This window comes from Seriola aureovittata, chromosome 8 (assembly GCF_021018895.1).
Source record: "Seriola aureovittata isolate HTS-2021-v1 ecotype China chromosome 8, ASM2101889v1, whole genome shotgun sequence".
Lineage (NCBI taxonomy): Eukaryota > Metazoa > Chordata > Actinopteri > Carangiformes > Carangidae > Seriola > Seriola aureovittata.
Window position 1 is genome coordinate 11,229,746 of NC_079371.1, and position 27,593 is coordinate 11,257,338.

The 27,593-nt window shown below is 41.4% G+C and overlaps 1 protein-coding gene across 8 annotated transcripts in view; it reads right to left on the reverse strand.

Moving 5' to 3' along the window:
- Positions 1 to 3,459: 3,459 nt before the first annotated feature.
- Positions 3,460 to 27,593, reverse strand: part of bcorl1 (BCL6 corepressor-like 1) — a 31,708-nt gene continuing 7,574 nt past the window's right edge. Inside the window, exons 1-13 of one of the 8 annotated variants that reach the window (XM_056382238.1) lie at positions 24,570 to 24,724; positions 17,307 to 17,392; positions 14,591 to 17,203; positions 14,161 to 14,293; positions 13,453 to 13,923; positions 11,380 to 11,567; positions 10,850 to 11,116; positions 10,564 to 10,730; positions 9,964 to 10,109; positions 8,230 to 8,307; positions 6,932 to 7,094; positions 5,211 to 5,301; positions 3,460 to 4,090 (exon numbers count right to left, since the gene is read on the reverse strand). In XM_056382238.1, the coding sequence (XP_056238213.1) occupies positions 4,070 to 4,090; positions 5,211 to 5,301; positions 6,932 to 7,094; positions 8,230 to 8,307; positions 9,964 to 10,109; positions 10,564 to 10,730; positions 10,850 to 11,116; positions 11,380 to 11,567; positions 13,453 to 13,923; positions 14,161 to 14,293; positions 14,591 to 17,203; positions 17,307 to 17,312 (4,344 nt within the window). In that variant the 5' untranslated portion in view covers positions 17,313 to 17,392; positions 24,570 to 24,724 and the 3' untranslated portion in view covers positions 3,460 to 4,069. Of the gene's footprint in view, positions 5,302 to 6,931; positions 7,095 to 8,229; positions 8,308 to 9,963; positions 10,110 to 10,563; positions 10,731 to 10,849; positions 11,117 to 11,379; positions 11,568 to 13,452; positions 13,924 to 14,160; positions 14,294 to 14,590; positions 17,204 to 17,306; positions 17,393 to 19,818; positions 19,915 to 20,984; positions 21,207 to 24,569; positions 24,725 to 27,593 lie in introns of those variants that run through there. The other 7 variants (XM_056382232.1, XM_056382231.1, XM_056382237.1 and 4 more) reach the window with 7 other exon arrangements.

Sequence of the window (27,593 nt, forward strand, 5' to 3'; positions counted from 1 at the left end):
CAGGACTTCCCTCTTCTGTGTTTTTTCTTTTTTTCAAAGAGGACTGTTACATAACCCGAGCCAAGCGCCGTTAACAGAGACAACAGATGTCCTCAGTGAAACCAAGGCAATGTGGGAGCCGTTTAGAGAAACTAATTTTCATAACAAATATTACACAGACAGGCATGAATTAATCATTAACAACCTGAAAAGCCTTTTGAAGGGCGTGTTGGCACGTCTTCCTTGTGCTGGATTTAAAAGACAGGATTTAGTTTTATTGAAAGATTTTGTAAAAAAGAAACATGTTTTTTGTTAAATGAGAGCCCACTCACTTACACATGAACTTAATTTGATATATCTATCATGTACTTCTCTGCTAAACGTCTCTTTCCCTCGTATCCCTTTGTGTCCCCATATAAGAACAATGCAAAACCCCCAACAGGCTGGCCTCCCTTCCTCTTTCCATGTCAGTCTGTCAGTAGGTCTTGTACAGACTTGCCCTCGTTTTAAACCAATCAGACTCCACTGCCCCACTATACGAGGCCAATGAGCGGTGGGGCATGGCAGGGGCTTGGTGAAGGGGGTGGACCTGAAAGCTCAACACCATGTATGATGTAAGGAAGCTTGATTTACAGGAGAGGCTAAACTTCCCAACACTCCCGAAGCCCTCAGAAACGTGATCACTTCACTGGAACAGCTCGAACCTTCTGGATAAATTTTGCCACAGTGAAAAAAAAGTACAAAAATACTGAACTTCTGAAGCTCCAATGTCAAACTCAATAGAATTTTTTTTCCACAGTGTTTTAGAGCCAACTCTTCATGTACAACTGTATGTACATAATAACAAACTTCCACCAGATATAAATCTAGGTGATACAGGCTCAAATCTGCAGCAGCAAATCTGCAGCAGCCACATGTTACCACTGCTGGGAGATAAAGCCCGGACACAGCAGTGACTGAACTCGAGTAACCTCGTGGGGACTGCACAGGTTGCACTGTGGTTAGGATCATCTGTACCATGGGGCCCTGCGAGGGGCGACGACTGGTGCGTCACATCTCAGTACAAAGAAGCATCTCACACTGAGGCATCAAACAGACGCCCATATTCTCCCAGGAAAATGTTAAGTTAGTGGCTCAGATCATTTTCTATCAGTTAATCTTTAATTTAAGATGGAAAATATCAACTGTAATTTTTATTAGCAATGTTCTATAATATAACTGCAAATTAAGTGATAAATACAAGAGATAATCAAGTAAAGCCTGATTTAATGACACAATGTTTAACCATCTATGCTGAGTGCCATAGCATCAGTGAAACAGTACAATCGCACGCTCCATTATTATAAGGGGTAATAATTGTGAATTCAGAGAAATTCTCATGAGAATTTTATTTGGATATCACATTTTTGCGCGTCTAGTCACTGAGGGGAGAATTTCCCAATGTGAACAGCTGCCCTGTGGGCTGAACAGAAGTCGTAACATGTCTCACATGATGCCACCTCCTGGTATTTGGCTCAGTTCCTTCACTGCATGAGGCTCTGTCCTGTCTTAAACAGCACTGTCACAACAGCAAAGCTGCAGTTAAAACACTTTAAAGACGCTGAAAAGCTGTCATTGTCTTTGTGTGTGTGTTTTGGATGTGATCTTAATCCTGTGAAGAGCTTCTTACTCCAAAATAGATGGATCTTTGCTCTCAAAGGATTGAAGCTGAGTTATCTATGTAGTTAAATGCGTCCTGTGTGCTTTTTCATGAAGCAAAACAATAATCTTATGTCAAATCACTAGTAACTAATGGATTTATGCTTACTGAGATCAAACTGAAGAAAAGTAGGCAGCAGATTGATCCTTTCAATTTAATATTAACTGAGTCAATGTCATTGGTTCCCTCTAGTGGATAAAATAAAGTCAGGAAATACAGTCAGTATGTGGTACTAGAAAGCAGTGTTGCCAGAGTTGACAGTTTGACGTTTGAGCTACTTTTTTATCTAATTTTATGGGTGAAAAATGTTTTTGGATGTTTCCACCAGATAAAATGTATAAATATATTCCAATAAGAAATCCCCTCATCTCATGTAAGTAGCATGACTGAGACTGAGGTTCAGCTTATTACATCTTAGTTCACACACACGCACACACGCCCACACACACACAAACATTTATAGCAACTGGGATGAACTGATTGGCTATTTTGAGGTCTGACTGAGGTCACCTAAACCTTCTGAGTCCTGAACCTAACACTTTATTCCTGACATTGGAAACAACTGCAAGGTCCACTTGGTTGCTTGTTTGGGGCTTTTGACAATATTGTACAGCACAGTCCTAATCAGCAGGTTGTTTGTTGAGTCGTCTTGAAACTGTAGAGGCGCAAACTTTTTATGATTTTGAGGACTTAGGGCTCAAAGAGAGACAATGTGAGTTTATATCAGTCAGATCTTCTCCAGGCACAAACAGCACCAACACAAACATCACATTCCTCACTCAGTAGCCATTACACCACTCAGTGGCCATTTCATTTGGTACACCTGAGCAGTCTGATGCAATCCAGTACAACTGCTGTGCCATAAAAGTCGACTGTAATGTTGGATGTTTGTTATAGAGATGTTAATTAAATGATGTTACAGCATCATGGTTGACTTTTTGGCTGTGATGTTGTATTGAATTGCATGAGATTGTACAGATGTACCAAATAAAGTGGGCACTGAGTGTATATTCATATCTAAAACAATATGACAATATGCAGCAGGTAGCCAAACTGAAAAGCCATTGGCCATAGTGCAAGGTAACCACATATGTGTTCAGAAAATAATGAAGTGATCATTAGTCTCAGATGTCCATAACTGGAATGCAAAGTAATGTGATGAAGTCAAAGAATTCATCAGCTCTGGAAAAGTCATCAGCTGACAATGACAATAAGCTGCCTTATAAGTGTTAATGAGTTAATGAAGGTCAAGCATTTGAAGAAAGACTCCTTTTTGAGGATCTGTTTGCTGGAGGGGTCGTATTTACTTCACTTCCAACATCAACAAAAATGTGAAATCTGGTCAATTGAAATGTTGCACAGCAAAAGTAAACAGAAAAACATTGTGGAAGCAGAGCGCAGTGTGGATTCTACTTTTTGGAACATGGATAATTATTCTCCGGAGTAGTTCTTGTAGGATTTTCACCTTTGTTTTGTAGCTTGAATGTGTAGACGGACAAAGGTTCCCAGCTGGAGTTGAACTGGTGGCATTGTGACACCATGGGGATGCCAATTTATGGGTTTTATTTATCATACTACAGATTCAGACCTGTTAATATTACTGTGAAGTAAAGCTTACTAGGCTCTTCTTCAGGTATAGCACTGATTTCCTCTCCACATCTCCGAGGAACAAATTATCTGATTTAAAAAATATTTATTGAGTAAAATGAGGCCAAAGGGATCATTTGAAAAACGTGTAAAGTCATTATAATAATCTGACTGACAAAACAAAGAGATAAAACTATGATTCACAATCATGCTTTATTCTTGTTGATTTCTTATAAAAGAATCAAATAAAAGTCTCTTTCAAGATCTCACACGCTGCTCAGTCTTTCAGTCTTGCTGTATCCCGTTTTCTTTAACTAAACTATACTTTTCTTTGCACCATAAGTCTCTTCATCTTAAATATCTTTTATTAGTTTGTGACTTCAAACCAAAACTTCATTGATTGTCAACACAAAATCTATTTTAGCACCAGTACAATAAAACTGTACTTTTGCTGTTTTGAAATACTGTTTTTGAATGAGGGAAGAAAATCTCAGAATAAAGGGATCCTAATAAGTACATTTCAAAATGAAGCACCAACCATACAAAGCAACTTTTTCATAGATAGGCTTGTCAGATACACAAGAGGTCAAATATATTAATGACTATTAAATTAAGCACAACAAACAGTGTAAATAAAACACTGCAACACAAAGCACTCTAGGATCTGGAAACACCATATCGGGACGTCAGGGACAGTCGTGGCTGCAGTTAAGAGGGCGTCTCAGCTCCTTGGACACAGGAGCAGGCTCTGGGCTCCAGAGATGGTACAACTTTTCCTCTCAGAGAGATCCACAGGATTCTGTATCAGTTCAGGAGGAGTGCAACCTGGGAAGTGGAGAACACTACTATCTGTCCGGTTCTGTAAACAAACTCTCAATCTCAAGGTCCAAAAAGACATTATTTCAGACTGCGCGCAGGGACTGGGACAGCTTAGTGCTACCCAGACTTACTTTGTGAGATGTGGAGGAAAAATAAACAACCTAAGGTATTAGGTCCGTCCAGTAAAGATCTCTGGAGGATGATAAAGTGAAAAATGAAATGGAGAAAGAAACTAAAAAGGAAATGAGGCTCTCAGCTGGGCGGGTGATTATGTTTGAATATTATGTGCCGTCGTCTCTTCTCTGCAGGTCTCCAGGTCTCGCAGGTTGACAGAGAAACCATCCGGGCCAATGGCCTCCCTGACTTAAGCGTCTTAGCTTTACGCAAGAGTTCACCAAGATAAAAGCCTTGGATTATCTCCCATCGGAAAATATCGCTTTCCCTCAGGAACAAACTCAAACAACAAGTCCTAAACATAATCTGGCCCTTGCAACTAGAATCCATTTATATAACCAAATGTGTTACCCCTGATGGCAAGATATACATATACACTACCATGTACATACATAATCATTAAAAAAAGGTTTGCTCAATAGTTCTCATGTATTCAAATATACCTATAGATAGGAACCTGAAAGCTGCTTTCCTGCACTGACCACTCCTGTGTGCAGGTCCTTGTGATCACTTCATCACCTTCTGTCTGAGGTCAAAGGTTATCAGTGGAGTGTCAATTCATTGCTGTAGCTGGATTTAAAACCCATGACCCTCGTTACATTGGACGGAGAGGTTTCCTTTGAGCTGCTGCTTGCAGGAAGGACTCGGGTTGACTTTGTCTGCACGGTGGAGGAGTGCGTTGCAAGAGAGGCTATCGGCTGTGAGGCTTCCCTGTGTTTGTCAGCGTCTCTTCCTCCTCCTCCTCTTCCTCCTCGTCTTCTTGTATGATGTGAATGGACGAGCCCAGTAGTCTCTGGAGTTCTGGTACACAACGAACCAGATCCACAAGCCCCTCTTCCTCCTCTTCCTTGTCTTCCTCCTCCTTGTTATTGCCTCTGTAAGGTGAAGCTAAAGCGGAGCTCACCTGGCTGACCGATACCTGTCTCCAGAGCTCAGCGCGTGACAAACTCACCACCTCCAAGTGCGGGTAACGTGCCCGGAAGATCCGCGACGACATCTTCAGACGCTTCAGGACGTCTGTCAGGAGGAACCAGTTGCAAAAGCTACAAGAAGAAGAGAAATGTCTGGTATTAGTCATAAGTTGGTGGGTAAGAAAAAACAAATAGAAAAGTTTTGCCAAAGTTTTACATCAAGTTTTATAGCATAAAGGAATCGAGTTACATCTGTGTGGTTAAATAGCTGAAAAGAGAAATTAAATGAAAACGTTACTTTGTGATTAGTTCAAGCTCTTAAGAGTTTACTGCAAAAAACAAAAACAAACACTGCAGCCATTCTCTGTGATATCAGTAAATCAAACTCTGAGGGCAGACACGAACAACATGGACAAAAAGAGCAGAAGATAATGTGGATCATAGTAAATCCTGTAGAAAATGCTGACTTAAGTTAAAATTAATAGTTCATTAGACATTTTTATTGCTAGACAGGATGCAATTCTATATCTGTTCCACAGTCCTAACAGCCACTGTATGAAAGAGATCAATGAAAACCAGTAGATATTATTGATATGGTCAATAATTATTTACCAAGTCCATGGATTTATTAACATTTATATAACATTTTTGTAAAATTTCCCAGCAACATACAGTATTTCCTAATAATATCATTATTTAATCATTAAACATGACCTGGATCTGGAAAATTAAAAAAACAGAAAAGAAAAACGAATCAATTTAAGCTTTACATGGAAATTGAACATAAGGTCTGAAACAATAGGAGTGGGGATTTTTCCAAACAGTTTCTGCCAAAAAACACATGAAAAAACATTTTAAATGAGCGTTTGTTCCTATGGCAACCTTGACAGTAAATAAAATGTAAGACTTTTTAATACAGAAATCAATGCTTTTTGAGACTTTTGAAGACTTGAATATAGATGTTTGGCAGTTGACATTTCATTCTTGGATTTTCTACTGAATACACCCCATGGTGAGTTTTACAATAGTTTATACTTGCAGCTGTTGCCAAGGAAGGAAATCAGTCTAAAATATAGTACATGATAATGAAACGTTTTACACTGGTGTCATGTATAAAATAGCACCCTTAAAAACAACTACAAACCTTAAATTCTGGTTTACATCAGATGCTACACATCGGATGCTATGCATCAGTGTTTCCCTTTTTTATAAGTCATCAACAACACTGATCTCACTGTACAGATCTAATGAGGATCATCCTGTGCACACGAACTAACAGACTGCAGCAGTGAAGATGTTGGCAGGATGATCAGGAGGGGAAGTGATGCAATTATCAAAAGTACATAACCACAGTGTATGTCTGTGAAATACTGGAGGCAGAAAAAGTAAAGCTCTAAGCTGAAACTATTGCAATACATCCATGAGTCAGAGCTATCAGTATCCACTCTCATCATAGAGTATTTGACATAAATTGCTCTCATTTTTGAAAGCATTGTGTAACTACAGCTAAAGTGAGATGGCAAATGCTAAATTTTAAGGGGAAAACGTAGATAGCTTTAGCTCCAGTCGATGTAGTTATGTGTCTGACTCACTTGCACAGTTTTGCACAAGCAATGCTTGCTATCAGGTTCAGGTGTTCTCCAAAAATCATTATCAGATGCTGATTATAAGCTTCAACACATTTTTTGTTGTTAAAATAAATTTAGAGGATTTTGGTTTGTCTTTATCTTTATATTACGAACAACGATGTTTGTGAACTCACCCCTGTGTTAATGAAACCTGAACGTGAAAGCAGGGTAGGAGAGGCTCTGAGGAGAACTCAAACAGGAGACAATCTTTGTCTGAGTCCCGCTCAGTCGTATTCTCCTCCAGCTCCTGATTCTGCTCAGACAGGAGGAAGTCCCAGCACGGCTCCTGGTCAGTTTCTGTGAAGAGAGGTTCACTGAGGTGAGAGGAAGAAGAGCGGACAAACTGGCTGCATCTGAGCTGCTACTAAGCTGCCTTGGTACATGTGGTTAGGACACCCTCTAGTGGTCTGTCAATTCACACCAACAACAATATGTATACGACTGACTGCTGGTGATACTGATCAGTTGAATGAATACAAACATTATGGTTTCAGTTGCAGCTTGAAGTTAAGTACAACCTACACCAAGACACATGTATATGACAATAATGTTCACAAGTCACGTAATTTAAAGTAGTATTTACTGGTGGACTGTTATTTTTCATGTAAGCAAAAAGCATGGGACAGTAATCAGAGGCAAAGTCAATGCACTTACTGTAATTACTTATGAAAACTTCAACACAATGAAACGGATACTTTGACACTTAAAAGTGATTTTAAGTTGTTGTAAAACATCAACCTACAGTAGAGACATTAAGTGCAGTAACAAAACTATATAAAAGAATAAAACATGTGCAGCTACATGGGAAAACCTTAGACTTACAGAGTATTGATAAATTGATGGAATCAGCTGAAATAATTGACATCATTTTATTTACTTTGGGGGAGGCTTGCTCTTCTTTATCTTAATTATTTAGGTGTAGCTTGAGGATTGGAGCAGAGTAGTAGAATGTAGTATTAGGAGAAGTAGAATGAAAAATCCTTGATTTTTTTTCTCTTCCTTGATGGCGAGATAAAAAAAAGTTTGTGTAGTTATAAATTACAAACATATTATCTTTCATCTCTCCAGTCTCCCTCAGTTCTTCCATGCAGCTCTAATCCTGCTCTTCCTTCACTGGATAACTGGTTCCCTGTGGCTGTTATAGCACACCACCGATGTTAGTACACAAGGCTAACATCATTCCATGTCCCAATGGCCAAGCCTGAGCCCAGCCTACAAACTAGCATAACTTCCCTGCAGCAACCTGGTCATTGCTCCAACAAGCCTCAACCTGTCTGCTTCACTGACGGTGGAGGAATGAGCTTACAACCACCTTTTAAACACCACACTTACAAATTCAAACAGAAGGTTTGATTCAGAGAGATAATCAGACTGATAGAAGGACAGGCAGATCAGACAGACACACAGACAGACACATTTCAAGCTTTCTTACCAAACAGGGAGCTGCTGTAGAAATCCCAGGGTAAACTGGAATCATGTTCATTGCGGCCTTCCAGGTCAGTGAAATATTCTGGAAAAAAAACAGTGTCTTGTATCATATTTTGATCCATGTTAAGTCTGCATGTCATTTCTGCCAGATTTGCACTACGTATAAGCTTATGACAATATGTATTAAAAGAAAAATAGATAAAAAATTCAACAACACACTTATTGAAGTTTGATTGTGCGATAGGGTCTGTTATGCAGCTGCCTGTGTTACAGAGAAACCCAGGCATCTAGGCAGTGTGTGAAAAGCTGTATCAGCTCATGAGCTTTCATCTCTGTTTACCTGAGATGCTCTGTGTGAGACAAGCAGACTGCACAAAACATCCCCAGTATATCGCAGCCAAGTCGGTAGTGACAGAAACACCAGTAGAAGCTAACTGTTAGCTGTTGACTAATGTCAACTGATGTTCACTAACTGTTGACTGATCGTCTCTCGTTATTCTCCTACCATGTGCTGGTGAAAGGTCCTCAATACTGGTCAAACGCATCAAACATGACCATCAACAATGGTGTTAATATAAGTTACAAAGCAAAGAAGCCAGGTCTGTGTCAAGCTGGCTTAAAGATTTTCCTTGTGTCCTCTATGACAAGCAAGAGGGAGTCACGTGGGTCAGAGGTTTCTTAGCAACAAAGATGTGTAAATGATCATTTAATCAGTCATCCGAATCCTTGATGATCAATAACTGAAAAATTATTAGAAGCTTTTACAACACCAAATTAATGATTATTACCAATTAAAGGTTTATCTTAACTATCGACATGGATGGTTTTAGCACTGTAATTATATCCTAATAACAGATGGAAATCTCAGTGGTTATTACTTTAAAATATGAGTGCACATATGTTGTCATGGGTGACTCAACCATTCAACTTCACTGTAACTTCTTATTGACAAACAGTCAGCACATCGAGAGATAACACTGCAAAGGAGGATGGTAAAAGAAAAGACAGCCACAACAGTAACTGATAAGATGAAATGCTGCAGATGACAAGTGCTTGCACTCGTTTGTGTGAACTCAAACCTCCAAGCATGTCATCAAGGTGAGCTTCACCTTTTACTATGCTTCCTTTCTCCTATATAAAATAACTTGTTTCAACACAATTCCTGCTGTTAATCCTGAATGCATGGATCTGACGTCCCGGGATGTACAAATACTGCCAAGTCAGTTTTGTGCATTGCCAGGTAATATACTCTTGATCAATCAAATTCTTAATATCCATTAAAATGTCATTGCTTAATCAATTACATATATACTTGTCAACTGTTATCTAAAATGAAATGCAATATTAGTTTTGGATAGAGTCACATGTCTGACAGCGAGTGTCTCAAATATTTAATGTCAAGTCCTATGTGGATAAAAGATTTAGCAGCATATATGCTGCATGCAATTTGTGTTGTTTATTGCTCACTGTGCCACATGGGATGTAGTGGGAGTAGGCAGAATTTAATAAGTTGAGACATTGCTTAAACAGTGAATTTAAAGTTAGCAAATACAAGTTTTATTACTTAGTGACATATCTGATTTATTATAGCTATTGTATTGTTTTGTTTATTTTGTTTGAAGTGATTGATGATGATGTGAAAAGTAGAATTAAGATGTGTTAAATTGCACCTTTACAATGTAGAAATGTTTCTATCAATCCAAAACTGATGGAAAAGGAGGCAAAATAAAAAACCTACCTGTGAGGAAGGTCTTCATGCTCAGGCTATGTGCCAGTTTGACTGGTGTGTGTCCAGAGTAGGTGGCCAGAGTCGGATCTGCTCCGTGGTTCAGGAGCAACCAGACTATCGGTAAGTTATCACTCGCTACTGCATCATGAAGGGGCCTAGACAAAGAACAATCAAAACACAAATGCCTCTCAGGGATTGCACAATTTTGGATGAGACCTGAATCTGTTTGTAAGCTTGTTGTATACAATGTTTCAAATGTGTGAATGTGAATGTACTACAGTAAAACACAAGTGAGACTAACTTTCAAACACTTTCCTGTCATTGACTGGAAACTTCAATTGTTTAAACAGGCAACAGGAAGCATGCACCTCACCATGATATGACCAGAATATAATCTTCATTTAATCATAACATACCTGTCAGTGAGTATGTTCACTTGTCACTATGTTCATTATTGCTTAAACAAGATTATTTTGTTACACAAGCCGTTTACAAATACCCCAGACAAGTAGTTAAATAATAGCTTTTTTTTTTTTTTTTTTTTTTTTTTTTTAAATAAATACAACTTTTTACAACCACAACACAAAATCATGCACCATGAAGACTTACCGTGTTCCATCTTGAGCACTACAGTTGACATCTGCACCATGTTTCAGCAGCATCTGGACAATCTGAGTCCAACCTCGAGAGGACGCCTCATGGAGAGCTGTGTAACCGGCATTGTCACGCCGATTGACCTCCCTGATGTCCTTCTCAAGACAATACTGAACTACATCCTGCAGAACAGGAGTTGGACAGACACAGTGTCACATTAACATGTCTCCAAGAGGTACGCCATTTACTGGATTGAAATTCATGTCAGCAACACTGCACAAGTAAACAAGTGGGATTTTACCTGATAGCCCAAGCGGGCAGCACGCTGCAGCAAGGTCTCCCCAGCATTTTTATTGACAATCAGTCGACGAACCTCTGGAGGAACAGGTCTTTTGGGTGGAGACTCTGAACCACTGCTTCTTCCTGATGAGCCCTTCTTATTGGATGGGGATGATGGTAAACTTTTTGGAGTGGGTGGGGGGCTATCTGTTCTTTTTACATCAGCACCATCATCATCCAGGGCAAGTGAGGCGCCTCGCTTACCCAAGCCACTGCGTTTGGTCTTAATCTAAAATACAGATTTATTGATTAGATCACTGTGTGAAATGGAAGATCTCACAATGCAATGCCAAGTTATGGCAATAGTTTCCACTTAGCAAAGTCCTAAGCTGTATAAAAGTAGCTGCCATCATAAATGTTACAAACATGGCATTCTCTAGCCACAGGGGGGCACTGTAAGCTAATATATTTGTGGTACGTTGTACCTGCTCCAACCAACCCTTTACTTATAATAAACTATAATCCAACAAGCAGCACCAGCAAGAGACGTACCTTCTGCTCATCACTGTCACATAAGTGCTTGCTTTTGAACTTTCTCTTCCCTGAAGGCTTATCATTGCACTCTGGAGACACCTCGCTCTCCTGGTAGCGGACTGATCCTGAGCGAGTGAATGAGGGTCTCCGTGGAAGAGGCTCTGGACTGGAGGCAGTGGGACTTGGACACTGATCTGTCTGTGGATCTGTGATGACAAATTAGATTGGAGATTGTCCTGATTGGTACCAAACAGATGAACCAAAACAAATTCCCTCATCTTATCTATGCTGTACTGATGCTGGTGTGAAGCAGCTTCATCCTCTTTCTCATGTGCCAAGCCTAACATGGAGCATGGAATATTTTAGGCGCTGTTTTTTGCCAACATCAGACAGACCGGTACTTCCTGCACCAATCATCCTTGGCTTCGCCATCTTTTCTGCTGAAACAGGGTAACTGCTGTCTGTAAGCTACTCTGCTGTGCTTTTTGCAATCCTATGCAGAAATATGCCATGTCTCTGTAAATTCTCTACATATACACCTTTATGATATGTGTTGTATCCACATCAAGAGGTACCTTATGTAGTCTCCTTGATTAGGATAATGACACACAGTTGGCGCCTCAAAAATAATCTGCAAACTGCATATATATGCTGTCTTCATAAACCTTATTGTTTGTTAGGTGTTACATTCATCTCAATATTTTGTATTTTCCAGTTGTAATATGTTTTATATGTTGTAACTGTTGCACAGTTTCAAAGGGTGTCACAATATTTTATTAATCCTTTCCCAATGTACTTCTTATGAAGATGTACATCCTCATTAAATCAATTTGTTTATATCTATTCAATTACAGAGGCCCCCAGCTAAGCTTTCTTTTGGTCAGTTATGAATCATATATCATTACATATGTCCATTAGTCCATTACTGACCGACCAGATATTTTTTTATGAACACTTTCAGGGCTCACGGATATCCTAATCTCAGCACCTTTATCCATGTGTTGTTCAAAATAATAATATATTTAAGTATATATTTAGGTAAATATCTAGGGTAAAACATAAAAATGTAAGGTTTTATTTTCATATAATTATTTTATCTAATACTCAGGCATTCCTGAAAGAAAAGTCCCGTTACTGGGAGCATCTGAGCCTTGAGAGATTAATTATAAAAAAATAATAGGGCTTGAAAAACAAATCTACAAAAACATTGTAAATTGGTCAGTGTATTATTTCTAGTTCAAAAAGACTCACTGAAATCAAAGATCAAGCAGCTTAAGTTGATTAAATCATGAAATGATGTCACTGCTCTGAACAGACATTTCTAAAGAGAAAGTGAAGAGAAATGTTATTCCAAAGACTTGAACAGAGCTGCATCTATTGTCAGAACAGAGTCATTCATCAGATATTTTTTAAAAGAATGAATAATCACTTAGTCTATGAAATGTCAGAAATGATGACAAATGCCCATCACAAGCCAGCAATGCCAAATGTTTTGTCGCTTATTCTGGTCAGCAGCCAAAACAGGATTAATATATAATGGTATTAAAACAGAAAAACTCTGTGAAGCTGTTACCAACTAATGTTTGGTGTGTTTGCAGGACTAAAACAATTATTTGAACATTAAAAGCTGCAGTAATTTTCATCATTAACTTATCTGCCATATATTTTTACGATGAATCAATTAATTGTTTGGTTAATTGTCTTGTCAGAACAACTCATAGCTCAAAGATAATCAGTTTACAATTATATAAAACAAAGCCTATCAGCAAATCCTCATAATGGAAAACGCAGAATTAGGGAATGTTTGAGTTTTTTTTTTTTTTCCACCAAATCACTTAAACAATCAGTCAATTAGCAAACTAGTCACCAATCAATTTTCTGTCATTTAACTAATCGATTAATTGTATAATCCCTGAGACTCTAATCAAAATGTTCTGTAAATCAGTTGCTCAATCAACTTTTCATTTCAACCCTGCATTGTATAAAGATACTCAGATTTCATTAGTGACTAACAGCTGCACCTTTGATTGAAACTTGGGCTGCAAACAGTTAATTGAAACTGATCTTTGGAGAGAAACTGAGAAACTGTACCTGCTGGAGTTCCACTGTCCTGTCTCAGGGAGTCAGATTCTTCAAGGTGCTCTCCATCTTCAAGCTTATCTTTCTCAGTGATGTAGTCCCCTGTCTGATACTTTTTGCTACGACAACGCCGACGTTTCTTATGGGCAGGTGTGTCACCCTCTGCACCGGTTGCCTTGCCCTTGCCCAGATGCACTCGTGCTGGCAGGGGATTTGAGCGAGGCCTCCCTCTCGGTCGGCGGGCAGGTTGGGTAGGAGTCAGAGGGGGTGATGGGGAAGCTGGGGGAGGAGGCATTGGTGGGGGTGGAGGGGAAGGCGTTGCAAAGCCCCAGAGGTCGAGTCGAGCTTCATCTGCTCGCCGTCGTCCTCTCCTCAGTCTTGGGAAGGAGCTCTCTGTAGCGTCTGTCTCCTTACTGGGTATCGCAGAGCTATTGAGAGAGACTGGAGTCTCTATACTCTGAGGACTGCTGCCGCTATCTGTAACTGATTAAATCACATTGGATTGTTACATTCACACCAGCTTCTATGCATAGAGGTATGACTGAGACATCAAAAATGTCATTCAGACACTATGACTGCTTAATACACATCAACCGCCACACCACCCAGGCTATTTATCTCCAGAGCTAGCTTACTCTGAGATGCAAGAGTAATCCAACACCCTGTAAGAACGTTTAATGGCATTAACTGTCACAGAATTATAAAAAACAAAGAGTATACCTGGTTTGTTGTGGGTTGGTTGCTCAACCTTGTTGGGACTGATCTTGTCCCTCGAAATCGACTCTTTACTCTGTGGGGAAAGTTTTCCTGCTGATAGACTCTGCTCCAACACAGGTGCACATTGTTTCTTCTGCTGAGATACAAAAAGGGACTGAGTCAGCATGCTGTATTGGATGCTACTGATCAAAGAGCTTTCATGAGATGGAGAGCATCAGACAGACCCACAATAAGGCCTTGGAAGTTAAATCATCAGTTATAGATACATTTACGAAAGGGGGGTCTGTATGGCCTATTCAGTAGATAAAATCTTAAAAAGGTAATTGTTACCTTAAATATTTCCACAAAATCCAACGAAAGGGAAATCATGAGAAATTAACAGAGATATTTTAGACATTAAAGGGACTTAAACCCATGCACACAGATCATTTACCTTCTTTACACAGGACACTTTGGTTGGAGTGTTTTCCACATCTTGCTTTTTCTTTCCAGCAGTCTTCTTTGACGGGTCTGTAGGTGACTTCTCCTTTGCTGGCTTCTTAGGACTGGTTTTCTTTTGTTTGATGGCAGCAGCTTTTGCTTTGGTTGGCGACTCCTCTTTGGTTCCGTTTGTTTTGTTCTCAAATTTGTCGCCTCCCCTGGCACACTGGCCTGTAAGAATAGACGCAACCATGCCCTCCAATTTTTCACTCGGAGGACCGTCTGATACCCCACTTTCTTTCTTCAATATCTCCCCCTCTAACACCTGGGCTAGTTTGCTCTCCATCCTGTTCTCATTTGTTGATGCATTGCTCCCAAAGAGATGAGACTGGCTAGCAGGCATTGAAGAGCCTTGCTTCGCTTGTAGTCCCATGTGTTCCCCCTGACTGGTGTGTAACTCAGTATTATTCTCCAAAGGCTCAGTAGCGTTAGTCCTCTCATTTCTCTTCTTAGTTTGAGTTGAATCCCCTTGAGAAGGAACACCAGCCCATTTTTCCACAGACCAGTACGGTGGGTGATCAAAAGCAGAAGCATTTTTAGATTGGGTGTCTTGGCTCACATTGAGTGGGTTAAGAACATCAGCTTTTCTAGATTCAACAGGTGAAGCTTGAGTATTACCCTCAGGGGTCAGTGCTGTTGCTTCGAGAGCTTGCTGCTTTACAATGGATGCAAGGTTAGATAGGGGAGACTTCATTCTCTCCCATTTATCATCCTCAGGTTTGGACGGGCTGTGATGAGCACCCTGAAATTTAGATCCTTCTGTAACTGTGGTGCCCTTGGTCTTTGGGGAGCCATGTGTGATTTTTCTCTGAGCAGATGAGGCTTGGTGAGGAAGATGAGACGGCTGTTGCCAAGCTGGATTGACAACAGCAGTAGAGTATGGCACTGCTGTTTTGCTAGGTCCAGATTTCTGATGAATCTGAGCATTAACAGAGCTTGACAGGGCAGTTGTTAGGGCTCCTTTAGAGGGACAGTTCTTAGTTATGGCTGTGCTGGTGTTTTTAACATGCTTGACAGTGTGAGCATGTTGGTTGCCCTTCATCAGACAGGATGGCTTCTTTCCTCCAGAGGCCAGATGTTCTCCTTGGTCAATTATAGATATAAACTCCTGCTTTGCAAAACTCTGAAATTCATCTGCAAAAGTCCCTTTTCCATCTTTGCCCCGCAGAGTAGAAGCCAGTATGGGGCTAGCCACACCTACATAAGTTCCAGGGATGTTTTTTATGGAGTCTTGTGAAGATCCCTTACCCCAGGTTGGTTTGGGCTCTGGAACCTGGTGATTCTGCGGCCTATTTATTTGCTTTTGATGAGATCCATTTCTGTGGGTATTGGGTAAGATAGGGTATTGCACAGTGGAGCTATAAGTTGTTGAATGAGTCCTCTTTGAGTTCAGAAAATCTCTCTGATTTGATTCATTAGTATGAGGCTCCATCATAGAAACTGGAGGGTCGTTTATGCATTTTGGACGTTTTGATTTAGCGGACAAATCAAGAGGTACATCTCTTTGTTCAATTGAGCAAGCTGTGTGGTCCTCTGAAGCAGAAGGTAGTGTTGTTTTAAGAGAGCCCATGGTTGCCTTGTCTATGCTGTTTCCTTTCTCTACATGGTTCAGTAGTCTGCTCTGAGAGGTGATGCTGGCCAGTGCAGAGCCACAGCAAATGGCAGCAGTGGGAGATAACGTGTAGCGGGTGGGTGCTGCAGAAGTTAATGACGGGTGCTGCAACGGTAGGGCAATAGCTGGTGACGCTACCACTGAGGCTAAAGATTTATGCTCTCCTACAGATTTTGCATTCTTACTCGATGAATGGTTAGATTTAAGTTTTGAGGTTGATGTGCCTGCTTTTTTCTCTGCAGCTGGAGTCCGGCCCACAGAGAACTGATATGGATAGGTCCGCATGAGAGGTGTCCCTCCGACACCTGAACTTTGAGGCTGAATTTCTTTCTGAAACTGAGTGGCTGTGGCTTCTCTCAAGGCAGCAATCTGACCCAATGCTGGTGGAAGTGTGATTTTACAAAGTGGAGAGGAAAAATTAGTCGAAGGAAGGAAGGCAACTGGCTGGGCTGGTTTAAACATGGTGGAGCACTGAAACCCAGGTGGAACACTTTGCACAGATTGTGTTTGTGGGTGTGATTTCTTACTGGATGTCACATTGCTGTGACAGGGGTTGAGTGAGTCCTCCCGGCTTACTTTTACACCACTTGACCACTGAGGAGTGGGGAAAAGACCAGCACCATCAGCCTTGAGTTTAGGGGGCTCTGCCCTTTTGTCTGCTCTCTTCTCTGAGGTGGTGAGGGCTGAGCCTGACATGGGTGCATTGTTGGGCTGTTGAGGAGGAGAAAGCTCAGGGCTGTGGTTGTAATTGCTCGTGTCCAGGCAGGCTTTCGCTGTCTTACAGTCTGTTGCTGGAGTGGTCTTGTTTTGCTGACTGAGGGTAACATCTCCTCTAAACTCAGGGGGTAGCGTCTGGGGGGGATTTCCCACCATACTAGTAGACGCTTTATTTGGAGCACTGATCTCTCTGCTCACCGTGCCTCCATCCCCTACATTCATTAGTGTAGGATCCACCTGAGTAATAAGAGAAGTTCATGAGGCCAGTATTAATTAGATGAGAGGAAAGAATTTTCTAATCTAGTAAACTAAGTGTAATAATAATAAAAAAAACAATCACCTGCATAGGTGTTTCTTTAACACAACATGCCTCAGGGGGTAGCTGAGTCAGTCAGGTTAGAGTTTTCCTTGAAATACAGTGAAATGCTGCAAAATACACAAGAAAACGAACACTTGATGTGATCACTGTGAGTGCTGTTGTCATTTCAATCAGAGAAAAGGCCTTCATTTAATCCTTCATGAAGGACTTAGACACATTCTATGCAACAGTAATTGACCAACATTGGGCAATTGAAAATTTCCTTTCTTTTGAGATGGGCGGGCAGATATGTTACAATTTCCTTGGAGCGAGGAGGCAGTTCATGTTAGCAAAGAGAAGTGTGGTAGACTGTGTTGTTCTATTGTTCCTTTTTGTTTTATTTGTTTGCAAGCAGGGAAAACAAGCATTTTGTCAATGCTCATCAATCCAGAATTTGAATAGTCTACTCAAAATTGGATATTCAGTGACTGAAATAAGAATTAATGCATCAGTTGCTATATGGACGGATTATGAGCCAACAAGCTCCTGGCAGAGACACGTAAAAGGCCACCATTGCTAAAAAACCAGATCACCCTTTACATTGTTTTTTTTCTGTGATATTTAGCAGGTTAACCATAACTGTTAATGGTTAAAACTATTTCTTTCACACTGGAGATGAAGAGGGGCAGTCTAAATCCTCTTCAAACATTCCTGCCACAATAGACTGACACTTCTCTTTGCAGAAATCATACAAAATACTATGGCATGTGACACAAAATATAACAGGAAAACATTTTAAAAATCTGTCATGTTGCTTCTTTCTTCAAGTGTTAGGCATATTGAAATATCCCCTCCAGACGTGTTTTAAGACATATAAAAATACACTGCTTTGAATAGTAATGTGAGTCTGATATCACCAACAAGTTCAATTAGCTAGCTAAGAATTCTTAAATTACATATGCTCATTTAAAAAATACTCAATCTATAAATATGCAAATATTGTTCATTTTGAAAGTGTCAGAGAGATGAAGATGCCTCTTGCTTCACTGAAAAGTCTACTCCCAGTGTATGTGCAGTGGAGGCTTCATGTCTCCACATCACACATGTATAAAGGTGCATATTGGATTATGATTGGCTCCAAACTAGTTTTGATGACACAAATCCTGCTGGTGCGTACATGTCTTCAACACAGACTTGTGGTGAAAAAATGAGAAACTTTCCCCCTTCAGCAGATTAATGTGAAAGCAGCCTTCTAGTGTCAAACTATGCACATAGATCATGCTGCACAGTGAAGGTCAAACATTCAAGTCAAGGCACAATAAGCAAAACACATTTTTGAGTGTTGGGGAATCTTAAATTGCTTTTCTAACTTAAAAGTAGGTTTACTGTATCTGAGGTATGCCCTGTGCAGCTGTATTAGAAAAAATGAACAAAATATTATCAATTAATACTAGATGAGACTCCTTATCAGCAGATTCTCAACATTAAAGCTAAGGGAAAAAACACAATTGGGACATCCCTAGTTTTGACTGAACCCTGTGATTTTCCAATGAGAAATGCTAACAGTCACTTCAAACAGATTCCTGCTTAGGGGGTCCATGACCCCTTGGGCCCCTAGGCCTGTCCCAGTAGCCCCATCAGTAATGCATCCATGAGACAATCAGCTCTGACTGTTCTAAAGATCTTTTATGAGTGTGTGGCAGCCTCAATGTGTTCTGAGTTGATTAAGCAGTGTGGTGGATGCCGGAATGTGAGCAAAGGTTTTTCCTTACTTGCTTATATAATTAAGGATTATCTATCACTGGACGGTTAATTATTTATGATTACAGTATGGAGGCAAACCTCTTTAAATGCAGTTTCAATGTGGGGGGTCCTTGTAATGTTAAGTGTTGATCATTCTTATCTAAAATTAGACTTGAAATTCCACCCATTACTTCTCCATGGAAAACACACTCAAACAAAACACATTTTCAAAAGAGAATACAACCTTCCTTCACCAAACGACGCTAACCATACACACTATAATGAACAATATTAAGCCATCAGTTAATCTAGCTCGATGTCATCTCAAAACAAACATTTGCAATACTCTCATACACAGGCGACACACACCACAGCAGCCTGGTACGTAGGTAGAGGTGAGCGCAGGCGAGCGCATCTGCAAGTAAATGAGACGACTACAAAAGAGACTAGGCACAAAATCTATGTCAAAGCTTTGGGGGGGAATGGAAAATGTTTCACCCTAGAGTCAGTGAAACATAACGAAGATGATGCACATAATGACTGACACACCAATCTCTGCTGGAATCTGCGAGCATGGACTGAAAGGGATCCAGCGATGCAGACACCGCTCAGTGCAAGGAGGGTCTGCATTCATTACCGTACAACAGTTGCTTACAGCTAGTTTGTCTTTGTGCTGCGATCATACGCGGTCTACCATGCCACAACATTTGAATTCATCTGCTCTGATGTAGGCCAATAAATGTATGCAGTAGTCCGCATACACGCCGTGGGCAACACCGCTCAGACGAAACAAAGTCGAGCCTGACATTACCTTTGAGAAACAGCCTCGAAGAAACCAAATTATTGTGTTCCCGGTCAGCTCACTGTCCACCCCACGGCACAAAAGACACACGTCCCAATGTCATATCTGAAAAGTACACAATAGACCACATGCATGTTGAAGCATCGGGGCATTCACAAAACAACACGTTTCTCTCTGTTGTAAATATCAGCACGGAAAAACTCTGGAGAGCTCCGGGTCGCTCTCTCTCGCTGGAGATGGCGAGCAATCACCATAATGAGAGAATGGTAACTGGCTCTCAGGTGATCGGTCCTTCCACAGACAAACTGAACAGACAGTCTGTCTTCATCTCTAATTCTTGTCTAAATAACGTGGAGAATAAGGGATTGAAATGTTTCAAGATGAAAGACAGATGTTTGGAGAAATTATAACAAGTGACAGGGGAGCTTTCTCCCATCGAGTGGCTGCCTGGGCTGCGTCGTAGGAGCACAATGTGGCAATGTGTCACATCCCTGCCTGATAAGGTAAGTCAACATCAATGCAGAGCCACACAGAAAACGAAGGGAGAGCCAAACAAACAAAACTCCTGACGACCATCATCCCGTTTCATCTACCCACGAACACCAGACAAAGTAACATTTACTCTGCCTGGACGTTTTTTTTTTAAACAAACAAATAGTCGATTTCACCCGCTGATAGCACAGCAACTGACTGCACTGAGTTACTCGCAAATATGAAAAAAGTAGCCAGCTGGACAACTAAAAGGCGGGTGGGTGACAACTTATTACAGAGGCTTGTGCTGCCGGAGTGGCCACGACAAGGGGGCAAACAATATATTTAACTCCACTGACCACCGCTACCTTCAACAGCACCGCGGGTAGCTTTCCAGCTCCCTGCGCAGCGGAGTGTCCGCGAAGCCCTCGCACTGCTCCCGGTGGTTTACATGTTGAGGCAGGCTACTGTTATTTATCCCCGGCCGACCTAATGTGAAGTGCTCCCGTATCGGCCCTTCGGTGGACTGACTGAGCCACTTCGGCGTTGAAAGGCATTCGCCGAGCCCCCCGACCCACCAAGCCTCTTCTCTCCGTCCCCCCTTTAAGACTCTCTCTCGCTCCCCCTCTCTCTCCGAAATATTGAATTATTCCCAAGCTAATCAGCAGGCGAGATAAAAGATGTCTCATGACACAAACACTTACGAACCCGCTCGTCCAGATGGCATGCGAACGACGTACAGGCACGACTCGGTTACGGCCGCGTCCAGCCTTTCGCCTCTGCCGTCCGTGGCTGTTCACTAATCTCGACGGTTTTCGGTTCTAAAAGTCCGGGGGGCGGGAGGAAGGGAGGAGGGGGGGAGGGTAGGGGGGGTCGCCAAGACAGTCCGTTCCGTATCTCCAGTCTCCAGTCTGGTGGGAGAGAGAGAGAGAGGAGAGAGAGGGGCAGAAGGGTGCACGGTGACAGCATGGGAGATGTAGTACTCGGCTATCCACGCCCAGGATTAGACGCTAGAGAGGCTGGGAGGGGTGAGGACTGCAGGTACCGACATGCAACGCGAGCTCCAGCCGCTCAAGGGGAATTGGGGATCGCGACCAAAGAGTGTAACGGTGCGCTAAACTGAAAAGGCTTATCGGGGTAACGAAGTAATAAACTGTATTTTTTAACCAAAGGAAGCTCCGAGTATCACTGAACCCGTGTTTGCGTGTCAGTGTCAGTCAGGTCAATTAACAGAGTCAGGGCAGTGTGTGATGGCTGCTACACGGAATTGCCAAAATATTAAAAAAAAAAGAGAGTGGGAGAGGTTTGGGTCCGTTGCAGGGATATTAACACAAGGAAGCAAGAGTCCGGGTGCTGAAGGCTTTCCAGTTATATGCTGAAAGCTGCAGACTGATGGACTAGCTTGAAGAAGATGGAGGGAAACACTGAAGCCTTTTCTGTTGATTTTTGACTAGGATTTCAAAACCTACAACGTCGTGAGAAATGTGTTTAAAGAAGTTTTAGTAATTTGTGCTGACGCCATGGGTTTAACTACACTGAAGTCTAATGAGGTTTTGCTTCAAATGCAGGGCCCCCAGCACTGACCTCCATCAGTTCTGGCCCTGGAAACACAAAACATTTGCTTACAAGGTGACAGCTGGCGTTTAGACATTTCCACTTCTGTCTTCACACTGGCTGATATTAAATGAGTTGCCTCACAATTTCCACATTCCTTTGCAAACCAAAAGTGATATTAGGAATCTGTAGAGCCAGGATTATTATCTCACCAACATATTGCCCTCAAACTCTTATTGTCCTTCCCCAAAAATGCTAAAGCACAATGAATTCAAAATAACAAAAAAGACAACTCATGCAGAGACATGACAACTTAACTCCCTTGGACACGCTGAATAGTTTTTGTCCTGATTCATCGACAATAATGGACTGACTACATCCCATCTGAACCATGTGTTTTTTCATGATTTCCTTAGTTTGACTGGGGCAGGGATTTGAGGGAATGAGGTCATGTTATCAGAAAGATCACAGATCATGGCTGATAATGAATATGAACCAAAAGAGTGCCACTCACTCTGCAGTGCATCTTCACTTCACCGTCATTCACATCTTGCAGTGCAGTGTGTCAAAATCACATTTCCTGTTATTATCAGGTCAGGTTTTAACTGGATTCATGCACTTGATTTTCTACAGAGAAGTTGACTTGAGGTAAACTTAAAGCAAAACTATAATTTGGATAAAGCTGATGAATTTAAACTTCAACCTATACTGAAAATAATCAACGCTTTTTACAGCAATTGCACTGAGTTTAACACTGCTGAAGACAGACAGGCTACTAGATAAATATAAGACACTAACAGCCATGGAGAAGAAACAGCTCTTAGGTTGATATAATGTACAAAGGAACTTCTCCTGGATGTAAAATCATATTGACACCTTTATGTCCTAATTGAATAAAAAATACTTTTACGTATAACTCTCTGTATTTTCACTTTGAACAAGTGCACAGCGAAACATGATGTCAGCTTTCCCTTAGCTGTCTGACTGTAAGTTAAGTGCTAGATAAAAAAGACAAAGGATCTGAGAAGAGTATTTGAGGACCAACATCTCAAATTTGCAGGTATGAGGCGAATCACAATACATCTGCAACGTCCAGTCATACACAAGCAAACAGATAAAAGTTTGAAGTAACAAACCAGTCTTTGGAGCAGAGGACCTGCACGTAGATTCTCCCCCAAAGATAAACAACCACAGGATTTTAGCCCTCCTATTCCATAATCACATTTTGGCTCTGTAGTTAAGCAGTACGGGTTACCCTGCTGTAATTAGGCCACTTATCTTACCTGAATCCTGAAAGCAGTGTAGGCCTGCTGTTTACAAGGGTATCCACTCCTTTAGGCCAATAAATTTCCTACTTTTCTCAACACTTGTGGTGCTGAGGAAATAACCGTTCGCACACAGCGAGGCTGACATCGCCGTGTGCCTCAAAGAGTTTGTTTACTACCGTGCACGATCCGTGTCGTTCCTGGCCACCAAGGCGGTGCAGGATAACGATCCCTGTCCATCCGCTGAGAGCAGGACGAGCAGAAACTATTTCGCTGCTTTCCTATCGCGGAGTGGATCGGTGTGTGAGAGCCTCTAACATGCCCTTCGCCATTCGTTCAGTAATGGCTGCGTGCAAGCAGCCAAATCGTTGACAGATGGCCAAATGTGAAATTGGGAAACCAAAAACGTCTATCAGTGAAAAAAGGGGAACGCCGTAGAGAACCGCGTCGGCATAAAGCAGGAGTATCACAAAGTCGGCAGCTGACACATCGCATTGTGTCTGAGCCGGGGTAACCCGGAGACCTCAACGACCGCGCAAGAGCTATCCCGGTAGTGACCGGCTGCTCGGGGCTTCACCAATTATAGACGAGTTTGCTTCCCAGGCTCCACATCGCATGTCTGAAGCTGTGGGGTTAAAAAAAACTTATTATGCATACAATTATACATCTCTCGAGCAGGGATGTGGTATTCCGCACATGCACTGTGATAACTGCGATAGCACAGATGAAGGCACGTTGTTTATTTCGAAGGCCTGGTTTTTTTTTGAAGTATGTCGTCTTCAAAGTGGGCATACATGGTCATGTATCTGTGAGTCATATTGGAGATTATCGACCCTATTTAGGCCGCATGGTTTAAAGCGACGAGGATGTCCCGTCTAAGTTCGTGGTTCACCTGGTCAATATTGGATGTCGAGGTTGGGGAGGCGGCGGGGGGGTGAACGCTGAGTAAAAATCAAGCGCATTATTCTTCCATCTTGGTAGAAGTAATGAATTATTCTACAACAAACGAAGGGAGGATGGCAGCCGATCACAGAAACAGTCAAGGGTGATGTTCTTATTTGCCAGGTAAATGGACGGCCTGATGCTCCGTCCAGATGATGTTAAATATGTCTGAAAATGAAATACATCACTTCATATATAGTTACTGTGTCAGCGTTTGGATAGCCGACTGCATCCACAGCCGAAACGCATGGACAGCAGACTCATGTAGGCTATGTCATCTCGACACACAACTTGGCTCTCCATACATGTGACACGATCCTACATAATGCCGCGGGATAACAGCGAGACATCATCGCAACTACTGTAGCTCCTGCAAGACACCGACAACTAGAAAATACAAATATCCAGGTCAAAGTTTGGCAGAGTTTTACTCGCCCTCAATAGCGTTGTGCAATGCCCCCTTTAATGCCCCCTGCTCGCCCGTAACGCCTTTGTTATTAGTAATCGCATGGTATTGCACCGTCTTACCTTGCGCTCCGAGCTATCTGCAGCCACACAGCCTGCACACAGCGCAACAAGCTATTGTTGTCTACACACAGGCTTCCGTGCGGGGCCAGGGATGTGATTTTGAAGTAGAATGAATACAGTATGCAATTTTGGCTTGTCCTCGCGATCTTCCCTTATTGCCAGTTTTCGGTCTGCAGCAGCTGGAGATGAAAATCGCGCACCCTGGGTCCTAGCGCCGGGTAAAGCCCTACAGGTGAATAACAAACAGACTGGTGCTCGGTGGGCTTGAATCTTTCATTGCAGGGGACTTCGCTGAAGTCAGATGAATATTCCTGTTAGGGCGGATTTTCTCGCTTTTAGCCCCAAAAACTCAACAAAGACTTAGATATACTGTTTGGAGGACACTTAAAAAGAGTGTGGAATATATTTTGAATAAAAGTGTACGCAAGTCTCATTACACTGACCACACATTATTTTAATAATATATTGATGGTATGCTTTCATACTGGAAATTACAATTTGCGGAATGACACAAATTTCAAAGTACCTCTTTAGCCATTTAAACTTGCATGCAATCCTGTGCAGCCTATTTATCATGGCATTTATCTGATTTAATTTCCAGTGGGGCAATTGAAGTGACTGTTAACAACATTTCTAGAAAGCTCAGTCAAAAGTAGGGATGGGTCAATAATTTTTTTGCCACCGATACTACTCAGTGTATCTAAACATACTGAATCCCAATCAGATTTTTTTGGCACAGAACACAACTGCACAGACAAAGGCTTCAGTGAACCTATACATTCTAACTAAATGTCAAGCAGTTCCCTGTTTGACAGTGGAGTAACTGTTTTAACTGTTTTTTCATGGTGGGTTTTGTCCTACAATATGGTGTGGGTGATTTTGCTGTGACAGGAAGCTTTGGACAGGAGGTAGAGACTCTCTCCTCACTTTTTGTGTGAATAAAATACTGAAGTTTGGGCGCAGTTTTCAACAAACAGCAGCACTTGCAGTTAACCTGCAAAATGTTGCTGAAAAAGAATCAAAATGAGAACAAGCAGTGTGGCGGAGTATGAGGAGAGGGCGTTTTAGATGTCTGTGCCTAGGGGACAATTGTCTCATAATCAGTCTATGTTTATCACCACCTAACACAATTCAATCACATACACAGTGTCTGCCATCACCTGTAGACAAGACATCCAAAACATGCAGAGTGATTTCAATAGTAAAAATTTTAGATTTATCAATGCCAGCTAACCTGTGGACAAGTGTATTTTTACTGTACTAATAAATCACAGATTGTAAAGGTCTTTGACGGAAGCTCATGTAAGGTAAGCAGATGAAAAGCAGCTATTCCCTGTTCTCTTAGCAAAATGACATAGACCAACTAGACGAGACAAACTATGTCCCAAAAGTACAAATGTAGAAGTTGGACAAAAAACCACCAACCAAACAAGTCTAATAATATTCAGAGCCATAGTTGCACATAAAGCTTGAAATATCAAGTCTTATTTTAGCATTGCCATGATAGAAACCTCCAATGGGTCAAGACTTAACCAGTGGGATGTGAGAATACACCAAAAAGGAAGCAGGCAATGGTCTGAGTTTGGGTAGGCTACGTTCCAGTGCAACACGTTTATGATAGAGTGCTGATGGCCATGTGTTTCAGGAGAGGAACACTGGAGCAGTACCTGAGATGTTTCCTGCAGGTTCTGACAAAGCAACAGACAGAGGAACCAAAGTAAAGGCCTCTGCAGACAAAAGCTAAAGGTACAATACATTGTTTAAGATAGCCAACTCTGCCATCAAAGGACATTGCTTTCAATTAAGTGGTGTTTAAGCCATCATCTGAGAAGTGCAAGACTGGACTCTGCAGGTTGACCTGTACATAGTCTTTTTTGGTCATTAAACACAAATTTCAAAAAGACAGACTGTACCAGTATACATTTCCCCTAATGATTTGAAGCCATGCAGATTATTTTGATTTTATGTGCTCAGGTTTTCAGATAATTGCTTCTTAGATTTCTGCTACCATCCCAATACAATGAGGCAAATTTAATTTATGTAAATGTATCATCAAAAACTGAAAAGCAACATATCTTTCCAGAAACAATACCCCAACCACTCTGGATAATCTACACACTTCACTGTGAGCAGTTTTCATTGAAAATACTGTATTTTCAACTGAGGAAACAGACCCTATGGAAAGTGTTGACAGTGAGATCTGTGGATTATCCCAAGCAACTGGGACACTGCAGCTGAATTTTTCAAATGTAACTTTTCAAACTTTTTTAGCAGCACAAATTAAACTGTATTCAGCCCCACTGCAGTGAGATGGGGTCCGAGGGATATCTGAAAATACTTAAAACCAATAAGAGCAAGATGGCCAATCAGAGGGTGGATGGAGATGGAGTCAAAGATGGCATGCATTGCGTGTATCGACAGTCTAAAGCAGCCTCTTTGGTCTGCAGTTATTGAAATCACAAGAGTGTGCAAGAAGAGGGCCATCAAAGCAGCAACAGGTGTGTAACAGCAAATGGTGTTACATGCTGTTAAACTGGGAACACACTGCACAGCTCAAAGACCCATAGTTAAACTAATTCAATAATAATAACAAATTTTAAAGATTGTAGAGAATCTGCACCAAACAAGACAGATTACTGACAATGTGCACCTTAAATTGTAATGTGCGAGAGATGACGAATAAAATCACCTCATTGAACCCTACAGGCTACTCCAAGCAGTCATAATTAATTCAAACACATTAGACTTTATGGCTGAAAACTGGTCAAATCTGAATGTGATCCTGTACCTTCAGGTGATTTACCACAGAAATCTAAACTCACTGCGCTTGCCTGCCCCTGTAATCTCCAACAGACAGACATTAAAATATGCAATGCCTTCAAGTTCAATTTGATGGAAACTAAGACAAAAATATTTTTAGAGGATTTTCTGGAGTTTTAGGTCCAGTGTTTTTGCCATACATGTCCTGACATACAAAGCTGCATTACTTCAATTCCTTTCAGACAGTAAATGGGTGTACAGGCC